Source organism: Pleurodeles waltl, chromosome 11 (genome assembly GCF_031143425.1).
Source record: "Pleurodeles waltl isolate 20211129_DDA chromosome 11, aPleWal1.hap1.20221129, whole genome shotgun sequence".
In the NCBI taxonomy this organism is placed as follows: domain Eukaryota; kingdom Metazoa; phylum Chordata; class Amphibia; order Caudata; family Salamandridae; genus Pleurodeles; species Pleurodeles waltl.
Window position 1 is genome coordinate 27,456,186 of NC_090450.1, and position 12,409 is coordinate 27,468,594.

The 12,409-nt window shown below is 43.2% G+C and overlaps 1 protein-coding gene across 1 annotated transcript in view; it reads left to right on the forward strand.

The window, feature by feature from the left end:
* LOC138265283 (acetylcholine receptor subunit delta-like) overlaps positions 1-12,409 on the forward strand; it is a 39,599-nt gene that overhangs the window by 25,242 nt on the left and 1,948 nt on the right. Inside the window, exons 8-11 of the mRNA XM_069212882.1 lie at positions 3,752-3,863; positions 7,770-7,884; positions 9,814-10,024; positions 12,226-12,344. Coding sequence (XP_069068983.1) covers positions 3,752-3,863; positions 7,770-7,884; positions 9,814-10,024; positions 12,226-12,344 — 557 coding nt within the window. The remainder of the gene's footprint in view (positions 1-3,751; positions 3,864-7,769; positions 7,885-9,813; positions 10,025-12,225; positions 12,345-12,409) is intronic.

Genomic DNA, 12,409 nt, shown 5'->3' on the forward strand with positions numbered 1-12,409 from the left:
GAAGGGGTCCCCAAGGTACCTCTTTCCCTTTGTGAATAGCACCGAAAATATTTTTTTCTGAGCATGTAGTGGTCCCACGGACCACTTCCTACTCTGAAAAAAATGAAAAGAAAATGTTTTATTTTTATATTTGAAACAAATCCTGTTTTCCTCTAAGGAAAATAGGCTGCATTTAAAAAACCTGCTTTGTTTGAAAATCATTCACAGACATGGTGGTCTGATGTCCCCAGCATGCCGCCATCCCTGTGAGTGCGGCCATTCCCAATGGGGTTGCAAATTGCGACCTACTTCATGAAGATTCATGAGGTAGGTCATTTGCGACCCTATTGGGAATAGCAAACAGTGTGGTTGACACTGTTGTAAATTCTAGATTGCGAGTCGCAATTTCCGACTCACAAAAAATGCAAATTGCAAGTCGCAATCTGGAATGGTCGTACAGCGGGCCCTAAGTTCTGTTGCCTTTTTAAAAATGCAATCAGTTACATGATTGTCAAACTTACTGTTATAGTCAGTCAGGCCTTACTAACCTGTAAAAGTATTCACTGTGTGATTATTAGAAGTGGGGGTGGGGGTTTTGAAGAGTATTTGGTGTCCCTTCTCTTTGACACATACTCCCAGCTGGGATTTAAATGACAAAACATGTTAATGATGGCCCATTACAGAGCGGCTTAGCGCTGCTCATTTTTTTCCGCTTAAAACAAAGCACTGTTATCAGCATAATGCTTCTTTTGACCAGAGCTTGGTGCCCCCGGGATAATTTGAGGCTTCCCCCCAGTTTGAAGACCCCTGTCTTAGAAGGAGGTCGCATTGCCTGACCCATGCTGGAGTATGTAGGGTGGTAGAATTGCATTTTAAATTCAGGTCTCATGGCAGTGATCTTTGTAAACACACCGGTCACAGGGAGGGGTGTGTGAAATTCTCATAATTTCCTCTTGCAAAATTGTACAAAATTTCTGAAACATTACGCAAAACGCCAACTCAGCATTTATGTCTACATTTGAATGCAAAATGTGTCCCTGCATCCATTTTTAAATGAGCTGTAATATCCAAACATTTTTTTATTGAAGGGAAGAGTTTTGCGATGTCCATTTTGCGAAAGTGTGGCCTGAATAATGATGATAGTCACATTGTAACATGTTATATAGATTCTGTTTCTGCCTTGTACAGGATGTTTTTCAGTACAATACCATATAAAGGCACAGATTATGTCACAGTGTTGGGGGTGATGTCTCGAACTATAGCTCCTTTCGTTTTCACCTACCTTGCCCCCCAGGGGACTACCCGACTGCTTGAGGAATGCATGGACCCCTAGAAGGCTGCCCTGTTGCTTGAGGACTGCTCCACTCTCTGAGAAGGAAAACCGGACCTGCTCCCCTCATCCCATGCTAACCTGAGTGACTCCAAGGGTCAGTTAACTGACCTCCTGTTTGAGAAACAGGGATAAAATAAGCTTCAGTGACCTCCCTGCTCTGTCCAGCTGACCTGCTACATTGGACCTGCTTGGCCTGGTAACTGGACCAGCCTGAGCCCTGCTGGCCTCTGCTTGAGTGATTTCTGATCCCCAAGTGGAGACTCCCCTGTTTCTGGATTCTTTGCGGGCATCAGTTGAGCTTTTCCTGGGAAAGAAGTTGAAATCTTGAAGTTTTAGTCTGCTTGGGACTCTTCCGCCCATGACGACCACCAACGTGAAGGTCGAGTGAACCTGACTTTCTGCTACAGCGACCACCAGTGACAACTGTCAATGCAAGATCTGCACTTCGCACTAGATCAACAACAGCCTGCGGTGGCCACCAGTGCAAAGCTCCAGCAACGACCATCTGTGATGCTCAACTGTTTCTTCGGGCTACCGCAACAACCGTCAGCGACACCAGGCCTGCTCTTCGCACTACAGCAATGACCATCTATGACGCTCTTCCTGCTTCTCACCTACTTCTCCACCGCGAATGGAACTCTTTGTGCTGAACTTTGTGAAGGTAACTTTTTCAGCTGGACTAACCTGGTCCCATACTTTTCCTGGGTCTAACATAGCACGAGTTCTACTACTTGGATTAAATAGGGTTAAGCACAGTTAATATAGTGACTTTTGTTGCTCACCATGACAATGATTGTGGTTGCTGCCAGAGTGCAGCTTCTATCCCCCAAAGCCAATAACCCAGTTTATTAGTGTGACACACAGTGGTAACAGAACAACTGTGAATTGGCAGTGCATAATGACAGAACCCTTATGTGCACAGATCCTCACTAGAATCTGCTACTTCCATACAGAGTATGGCATTGCATTGTGGACTGACTACACAACCATGAATAAAAACTTTCTCATTTCACAATTAACTTAGTCTGTTAATTGTCGCCGCTCACTCATGGGTAGGCGAGCCCACGCCATGATCGACATCTGTTAGTCATTTTTAGAGAAGGCGATATTTAGTGAAATAATATTAAATGTATTTCAGAAGTATTAATGTAAAACAAATGTTGTATTACACTTTTCAGAAAGGTGAACAGGAGTGGCCCTTGGACGTGTGGTAAACTGCTTGTCCAAATCTATCTAGTTCTACAGTATTGATCAGCAAGGATTAATATTGTTTCGTACTAAACGTTTTCAACCAAAAACGATGAACCAAAAGTTCTAACTAATATAAGTTGAGAATTCTCGCTCAAAATATTTAGTTAAAAATACCTTAAAAGACATTTCGACTGTTTTCATTCACTAAAATATTGATATTTTTATGTGAGATAAAATGTATGAGCTCCCAGAAACACAGCACCTGGGCTAACACAGATCTCCTGGGGCTCACCAGTGCTGACATATTGGAGCCCAAATTACCCTAGGGGAATCCATGACACATCCCTGGGTACTCTGAAATGTCAGACAGTGTCAGACAATGCTGACATGGTCTCAAATCTGCTACGTTGCTTCACAATGCCCGCTAGCCCACGCAGTGCCAGGCATCCATAACGCGAGGAGGGGCACCATCCTTAAGGCGCAACCCACAGTGGAGCCCAGGAACTGTGAAAAGGCCTGAAACCAGGGGTGTAGTTTGGTCAGTAAGAAGGGGGACAGGGGGTTATTGTAAGCTTCAGGTTTTCCCCCAAATATGACAAGCAAGGGCACATGAGAAGGGGTAAAGTGGCAGTGGAAAGGGAAATGAATGTGGATTGGCAGGGTTAGTAAGTGAGAGAAAACACAATACTTTGTTAAATAACCAACATTTTTGAAGACTTTCAAAGCAGAGAGGAAGAGAGAGCGTATGCCTTTTTGTCTGTATTTATGTAAAAATTCCTGGTGAAATCTGACAGACATCTCACTATATCCATTTGAAGCACATGGACCCAACTATTTGCCACACAGTACATTTATTAGGGTGGGTTGTAGTGCCCCAACTACTCCCCTCGCTGAAGAAAAGCCCCTGCCTGAAACTTACCTTTTTCAGCATAAGAGAAGCAATACAGATAGCAAAATCACATTTTGTCTCAAGTGCTGAAATTCCTTGCTCTACATTGGAACCCAGGCCATCTCCACACGAACTGGGCCAAGTGATCTACCCTTGTTCTATCTATTGAGCATTTCTTCTGAGGAAGGTTTCTGTAAGCGTGAATGCATCAGGCCTATTATATAAATAATTGCTTATCATGTGCGGCCTAGAGGGTGAGGGCTTCTTTCAAGTCCTAATCTTGCATTGAATGGGAAGGACAGGTCTTTGCACATAAGACATGGAGACATCAACTGAAGGTTTCATTTTCCTCCTTCCAGGTGGTGAGAAGATGACTCTGTCCATCTCAGTCCTGCTGGCCCAGGCTGTCTTCCTTCTACTGATCTCCCAGAGACTGCCAGAAACATCTCTCGCGATCCCTCTCATCGGCAAGTGAGTCTCGCAAGCGACTTTACTGTCTGTGCTGCTTCTGTGGTGGTTGAGTGCATGGAAAGCTGAAACAGGGAGGTTGTTTGGAAAGTTTAGAAACAACCACTGCAAAGGTCAGCCTTTTCCCAATGGGATAAGTGCAGTGGTGAAATGGAACAGATCTCCCCAGGTGTTGGAACCAAGTTCCAGGAGGAAATTATTTAGGGATAAAGTAATAGGAAGAAACTCTGCTAAATTATGTCTGGAATCACTCCCCTTAAAATGTTTCTAATTATATCAGCCCTACAGCTATGGTTCTGAAAGTTCATACATTCATTTGTAGTGGGGTTGGAAATTAGGTGACTCTTTTGGCAATTCTGTATTTTTTCTGGCTTGAATAACGTACAGTAGACATTTGACAAATCAGCAGAAATTCCCCCAGTCAATGTGTAGCTCAGTTGATGCCAGTAAGCAGTGCACAGATGTGTAGCCTAGCCCAGTTTGTCATTCATAAGGTCTATACCTGAGCAGTACTTCCTCCTGCCCATTGAAGAATGCCGCAGTGCTCCACTCCGGCCCTTGTAGTGGTGGCCAGTGAAATCAATGGCAGGCCACCCTTTTGTACACACGGAGCCCGCATGATTGATATCTTAGAGGTTGCTCATGTTATAGGCCATGCACTTTGAGTCACAATGCATTTGTGTGTTTGGCCGTGCAAGGAGAATGTGACAGAGAGAGTGTGTATATGTACATGTGTGAGTGTATGTGTGTGCGTGTGTGTGTGTGTGGAAGTGTGTATGTGTGTATACGCGTGTGTGGGTGTGTGTGCACGCAAAAGAATGCCAGTCAGAGTGGAAGTGTACAAGCTGAGTAGGACTCTAAGTAAACAATGGCCAAAACAGGAGTGAACAGATTAGTGTCCCACTTTTGTCCATGATGGAGCGTGTGCAAATATGCAAGTGGCTCTGTGTCCATATCTGTATATGGGAGTGTCCAGTGGTGCTTCAAGAGGGCGTGGGGGTGGAGCACCCCACCGTCACCAGTGTTTACTTTCAGTCAGGTAACATGCACAGCTGACTGGCATGTGTGATCAATTTGTCTGTTGTCTATTTCCATTGCCACAAAGTAGGGAGTTGTGGCAGGGTCATGGCTTAGGTCTTTTCACAACATTGGAAACAATTACTGTCTGCTGGCGGGCCTGTTTCTGTGACCCCAAGCGAGGCATTAGGGTCACCTCTCACAGCACTGACCATAATTCAGATAGCTGGGCCTGCATGCTGCTACAAGGAGACAGGAATAGAAAGGCAGATTCCTGTCTGTCTCTGATTTAGGAAGTTCAGGACTTATATATTCTGCTTAGTCATTTTTGCTGTGCACAGAGACATGTTTCCTTCGCCCCCACAATATTGACTAGGATACCACACAAGGGATTAGTGTAGCCATATATGGAGACACCCAAAGGCATAAGGCCCGTAGAGTGTATAGGCGTATCGGGAGGATGCAGGGGCGCCCTGCATCCCACTAGGATGGAGTATGGTGAAGGTCCATCCCACTGGGTCGACTTTTTCCTGTTCAATGATATTGGAATTTGCCACTTTTTGCTTGTGGATATCGACTTCTGCCCGGTTCTTATAGACTGGTGAATAAGGTTCCCTTTCCTTTTATGTCCTGAGGAGGCCTTTAATCATTCGGGCCGAAACATGTCAACACCCTTTCGGAGGAACTGAATTATAATTATAACAAAATTAAAGGACTAATGGATGGTCATTATGCAACACATTCTCTAGGGGTGTTATTTCCCATCCTTCTGCTATCATCCTACAACTACCTCCACATAGTTAGACTAGCAATTGTACTGTAAGGCACAGTCACTTTATAAGTTGTTAGAAAGGAATCAAATACTTTAAAAGTTGCTTTGTTTTTTGAAGTCTTTTTAACTGTACACACACTCTGGATGAAAATGTTCCCCCAGGTTTTGTGTATATCTTTAACCTCACTCCTTAGATTAATAATAATAAAACATTTGCACATAACCATTTGCATTGGTATTCCAGTGAAGAATGTTGGTTCACTGTAATAATATCTCTTTGTGATTCGTCCCTGGCACATCCTGTTTTGTTTTGATCTTCACTGTTCTTTATTCCCAGATGTGCAGAGGGTTATTTGGGCACACACCTACCATTTTCAGATAGTCATTCCTTCAGCCCATGGAGCCAGCACTCTTTAGGTAGCTGACTCCCTGAGGTCCCGGCTGCTTTTAAGCAGTTAAAGCCTCAGGGTGCTTGGGGACAATGGGGTTCTTTTGTTCTGCACCCACAGATAAAGTGTGGCCAATAAAGTAGGCAAAACAAGTGTGAGTGTTAGTGTGTACACCTGGGTGTGTGTGCATGCATGTGCCCATCTGAGTGTATGTGTATGCATGGGATCTAGTACACAAGCATATCCACATGTGTCATATACCTGACATAAGTGCATCGTACACAGGCTGAGTAACTGAATGTAATGAAGGTGAGGAGAAGGAGTTGATGTATCAAGTGTTTTTCAATAGACAGTGTAAGGTATGAAGAAGGTCTGGTCAAGTGCGAAGCTTAGTTTAGAAGAATGCGACTGAGGAAGAAAGACTGCAGATCACCTTTGGAATTTACTTTTGCATAGTAGAGGAAGAATTGTGCTTGTAATAAGATTCACTCCTTTTTTACAGGAGATGCCTACACGTGGTTTTATATGTAATCTGGTGGTTACACGACCTATTGTAATGACCAATGCCCTCCTTGAGAAGCAGAACTCCCTATACAGTAATACTGTAGCCGGGAATCCCAATACCAGGGGTGCGGTAATCACCAGATGCCTTATTACAGCACCGCTTCAGGTTTTCTCCTATGGCATGAGGAATTATATCAAAGAAATCTGTGTTATTCACGATTTTACCATCAATTTTGGAGCACCGAAACAATGCCAATGCACCGTTTGCTGAAGTGGGGTACTTCAGTGCTTCTATTTGGAAGTAAAGATCATTATTTCCTCTATGGACCTTAAAATATAGCTACACATTGCAAAACCTGAAGGAGGTGCAAGAGGAGACACAACAAAGAGAAGAAAATATTACCTGGAATTTCTCCTGTATGTGCAGGAAGTCGGTGGCCTCATTACCACTACCTAGTTGTCAATTTGATAGTAACTTTTTATAAAGTCATATGAAGCAACCAGTAACTACTTCCTTGAATGTGATGGTGAGTATCACCTTTATGATTCCACAGCTCATTTTGAATTTGTAACATGGATGGATTTGATTAAACGTGTTAGACCCTTTCGTATCTAGATCCCGGGTCTTTCTTTCTGTATCGTGTCAGATCCATCACTACTTCTGAAAAAAAGTAAAAAATAGAGGGCTTGGCTAAGTGAGCCTTGGGGAAAACTCTGCTCCCTTTTGCTGGGCACTTTGACAGGTCCCGTATCCTTTCCCTGCTCAGACCAGAGATTGGAAGCAGAGCAATGGATTATTAATGATAGAGCTGCCAAGGCATCTTGCTCCTAAGGACATTGAGCCGCAATGAACCTCAAAATAAATTGATGTGGGCGCTCCAAGGGAATACCAGTGAAATTGAGATTTCTGGGTACTGCATAGGAACAAGTGACTTATTGTAAAGCTTATAGGTAAACAGTAGTAGTGGTTTCTGTTCTGGGTATGATCTACCTAGTTACACATTAGAATTCAGGTCCTGACCCCCTGCCGACCTTAGGTTGATGCGGAGGACAGTCATCTTTCTGCAGGAAGTCTTCGTGGAATGAACTGTGATTTGTAAAGAGTTGGTAGAATGTCTCTGAAGTTTGAGGCCCTGTATGCATCCATCACTGGATTGGCTGTACCATGGGTGTCTACGGTGGTGAATACCATGGTGATCAACTGATGGGTTGTCCTTGGCCTTGCAGGTACTTGCTGTTCATCATGCTCCTGGTCACTGTGGTGGTGGTGAGCTGTGTCATCGTGCTGAATCTCCACTTCCGAACCCCTAGCACCCACACCATGCCAGCCTGGGTCAAAGAGGTAAGGCTGACCTTAGGCAAGGTGGCTTGATGAGGAGAGCCTAAGTCTTCTGTCTTTCCATAATTGTTTGTGTCTCAGTCCTCGATACGGATATCATTGAGTAAAATCGCCTGAGTCATCAATTCAATGGATTCAGTAGGAGAGTGATAATATGAACACAATACATTTCCTGGTGACATTGTGTTGCTGAAACTGATTAAGGACGAGGAACACTGTCAATCCTATCACCTTCTCTCCGTAGATAAGCTTGACAATAACATTTTCACCAGTCTAACATCTAACAGAATAATAAACACCTGATGGACAAACTGGTCCTTCTGGACCAGCATGGCTACATACTGGAAAGATCCACATTCCATCATCTCAGAACCCTCTTTGCTGTTATCCCCCAGATATACCACAGCATTGGTGTACCAGGAATAGTGTTCGGCGCTTAGAAGGCTTTCATCTTGTTTGAATTGCCCTTCCTTCTGGCAGTGCTGGAACACATAAGCAATAGCATACTGCCGGCTTCTCTCATTAACTTGTTATATGCCAACCCAATGGGTAGGGTCCGTATCAAGCATTGCCTATCTGAACTATTTTCAATCAACAGAAGCATGCAACAAAGATGTCCCCCTTATCACTTTCTATTCACAATAGCGATAGAACCCCTGGGCTGTATCTGACAGAAACATAATTCAAATAGAGAAATCTTAATGCCAGCAAGGAGAATGCTTTTGTAACTGTATGCAGACAATATCCTTTTATTCACAAAAAACTCAGACTCCAACCTTGCTCCAGTAATCAGAGAATTTACAAATTTTGGTTATACCTGTCAAGATAGACTGCGATAAATCTGGGCTCTTCCTACTTACTGAAAAGACTACAATTCCTGGATGCCCACTATGGTGGTGCACTGGCCTTGTCAGATATCTAGGCATCTACATCTTCAGGAACAGTGACATAGTAATGATAGTTATGGACCAGCTATTTCGAAATTGGAGTGGAAGACAGACTGATGGATAGGACTCCCACTGTTGGTGGTGGTCCACATATTATTGAAATAGTCTGGTTCCTGAAAATACTTTACTTACTTACCAATACCCTCATCACGATGAACAAGGCACTTCGCTCCAGAATCAATGGGTTTGCGGTGCTACCGATGGAGAGCTATAACTTTGCTGCTCAACCCTACTTCATTATACACTGGCTACAGGCAAATTGTAAAGTTCCACATGTAGTAGCGGCATAGGCTCGGTCTTCAGATTACATCATTTGTACACAGAGACCAGTGTAGATGGACATAGTTCATCCTGTTACATAGCGATGGAATCAAACTTGGGCTGCAGAAGAACAGAATAAGATGTGGTTATATTAAGAGCCAATGGAATTATAGGATTTTTTTGCCTGCAGGCCGCTGCGTTTTCTGCATAACTTTGCATTTGCAAATACTACTTCATCTGCTGCATAATCTTCACATATGAACAAAAAAAGTCTCTAGCTCAAACGGATCAAAGGTTACTAAAAACATGGATACACATGTGGTCACGAAGTGGAAGACCGATCGCATAGTTTGACTGATCAAATTCCTGTTGCTTATTTAGGGGTTAAACTGGAACAAATGACGTGAAACCTTTGAGGAGAAAATGCCTTTGCCAAAAATGACAAAAAATAAAAGTAATGCTATCACAAAATGTGCCACGCGAAGTGCAGAATTTGTGTTTTCTTGCTGCATAATTTAGTCCTGACTGCTGCATAATTTGGTCCTCCCCAGCCACATAATTCCAGTGGACTGGATTATATTGCTGTAGTCAATTCTGTTGATTTTACACCCCAGAGAGGTATTCAGTGCTCAAGCAAGAACTGCCCTTTTACAAATAATAAAGCATTATGCAGGTTGACTGCTTCATCTCTGGGTACCACCTTGATTTCTGTGTGTGGTTCCAGCTTTTCCTCTACAGGTTACCCCGGATACTGCACATGTCCCAGCCGGCAGAGAGTGAGATGGAGCCCCACAATGGGCTGATGATGCGACGCAGCAGCTCAGTGGGCTACATCGTCAAGGCGGATGAATACTTCAACGTGAAGTCCCGGAGTGAACTAATGTTTGAGAAGCAGTCGGAGCGGCATGGTCTGGCCAGCAGGGTGACACCAGCGCGTGAGTATGGGCCCTTTAACAAACAACAGCTACAGGGGGATCTTTAGAAGTTAATTTTATGGATGGCACACATTGGGCCACTGATACAAAATTCTGGCACCACCTCCAAAGAGCAATTGTAAAATGGTGACCCTCAAATTACATCAATAAGCACAGCTGTTGAGTGCATGGAGGGGTGTAAGAGCCCAATGCAGACACTGCACCTTGCCGCATGGGAGTCTACAGGGTGGAGAAGGGGGGTGTGCTTGCCCCTCCCCCCAGATCTAGGTACAGCCTGTGTGCAGGCTCACAGTGCAGCGTAACACTACGGCCACCATACTGTTATGCTGCCGGCCCCAGTATGGCTGCCGTCCCTGGACTTGAATATTTAAGCAGTGGCCCAATCAAGACTATTGCTTTTTAACAAAGTTTTGTGAAAATTGTGCTTTAAAATGCTATACATGTAGGCCTAGGAGAAATATACATTACACCAGTGTAATTTGCATACTTTTGGGATTTTCTCATTTCGCTTTATACATAAAAGTCCAGATATTACACCACTATGCCACTTTGTGCAATTACATGCCATTCACAGTGACAGAAATTACCATGAATGTGCCAATTCGCACAGGAACAGCAGAACACAAGGAGCTGTTGTTTGAGATGCTGTCGTTTTTCTCCTCTATTCTTTAGTGTGAAATTCTGCCTCACATTAGAAATTGATGTAAGGACACATTTTGCACAAAAATATATAGTGAAATGACAGATTTGCATTTCACATAATTGTAAGTAATTTCATGTAGTGTTGCTAATATTTGGTGTTACTACACGAAAGCAAACTAAGTGAAGTTTGCATACCCTAATTATATGACCTAATTTTTTTTCAAAATGTTCTCAAGAGGAGAACACCCCTGAACCATCCCTGTAAGAGACTGCGCTCACTCACTTTGCTTACTTGCTATAATTCAGGGAAAGTACTGTACCCCACCACTTCAAAGATCACTAGTCACCACTGCTAGATCCAATGGTAAACAGGGTCTTGCTGAGCTCTGTTTACTTTTTACGTTTCCCACTGCAACCAGGACATTTTGCTTTAGTTTATGTAAAATAAATACAAAACGTACAAGGTACACTCTTCTGACTAACAAAAAAAATAACTTAAAATCATACAAATGTTATATTAGTTGTTGCCATGTTTTATTACCTTGGTTACATGAAAAACATGTTTTTGAATGCAAGCTTCACCACTGAGCTTCATATGACTGATCATGCCTTGTGAATGATCATAAGTTAAAATATTTTAACAATAAGCAAAAGTTTGAGTCAGTAACATATTTCATAGTCAATATATTGGTCTATATCACATAATACATGTAGGCATCACAGAAAGAGAAATTAGTGCTGTTCCCTGGCATATTAGGTAAGCAAACTAATATAGGTGGCTTCTAATACAGACATTTATTGATGTTGTGTATTTTAAGTATCCATGCATTTACTGTGGGAGTTCACAGAGGACATTATTGTGATGTCATCAGGGTTAGGATCATGTTATATTACTTCCTGGGAAAGATTCAGGGTCAGAGGTCATATGGTGTCATTTCCTGTGATGTCATTAAGGTCAACAGATGTGTTATGACACTTCAGCTACCCCTGACATTTTGGTAAATCAACTTCCATGGCTGTGTTAGTGTGGCCCAAGATGCACACAAAAATGCCATGCAGTCTTTACTGAAAGGTTTCACTCAGTTAATGACTTTGAGGAGCAAGGCTCTACACCTCTATGCAGAATCTAATCCATGCTGTAGTGTCAGTGGAGAAGTCAGGTGCACAAACAGCAGATATCATACCTTATTCACCAGCTCTTCCTAGAGCCTTATCACAATATTTCTCCACTTTGGTATCTTAGGGTGTCCTAGTCTGAAGATTGGCTTTCTGTTTGGTGACATTCATGTCTCACTTTGTACTGGTTTGGTGTGCCTTGGGCCCCACTGCCTGCTAGGGAAAGAAGCCACGTGTACCTTGGTTAGGTAATAAAAGGCAGCCCTAATCATCCACTTCAATTACCCTATCCATTAATGTGTGCAGAGAGGCCGGTCAGGGGGAGGCTTTATGTCCACAGCAGGCCTCCATACCTCCTGTGCTTGTACTGCATAGTCAACCGGACAACCGCTTATTGTATCAACTCTACCCTATTCTCTTTCTGTTGTCTTTTTTCTACAAAGAATTGAACCCCCTCAGTGCTAGTGATGTCCAGGACCAGCTCTATGACGAGATAAAGCCGGCCATCGAGGGGGCCAACTTCATATTGAGGCACATGAAGGACAAAAATGACTACAATGAGGTTTGTGGTTTTTCTGCTAACAACAGGATGGCACTTCTTCCTGGGTGCCTATATCTTAGCTCATT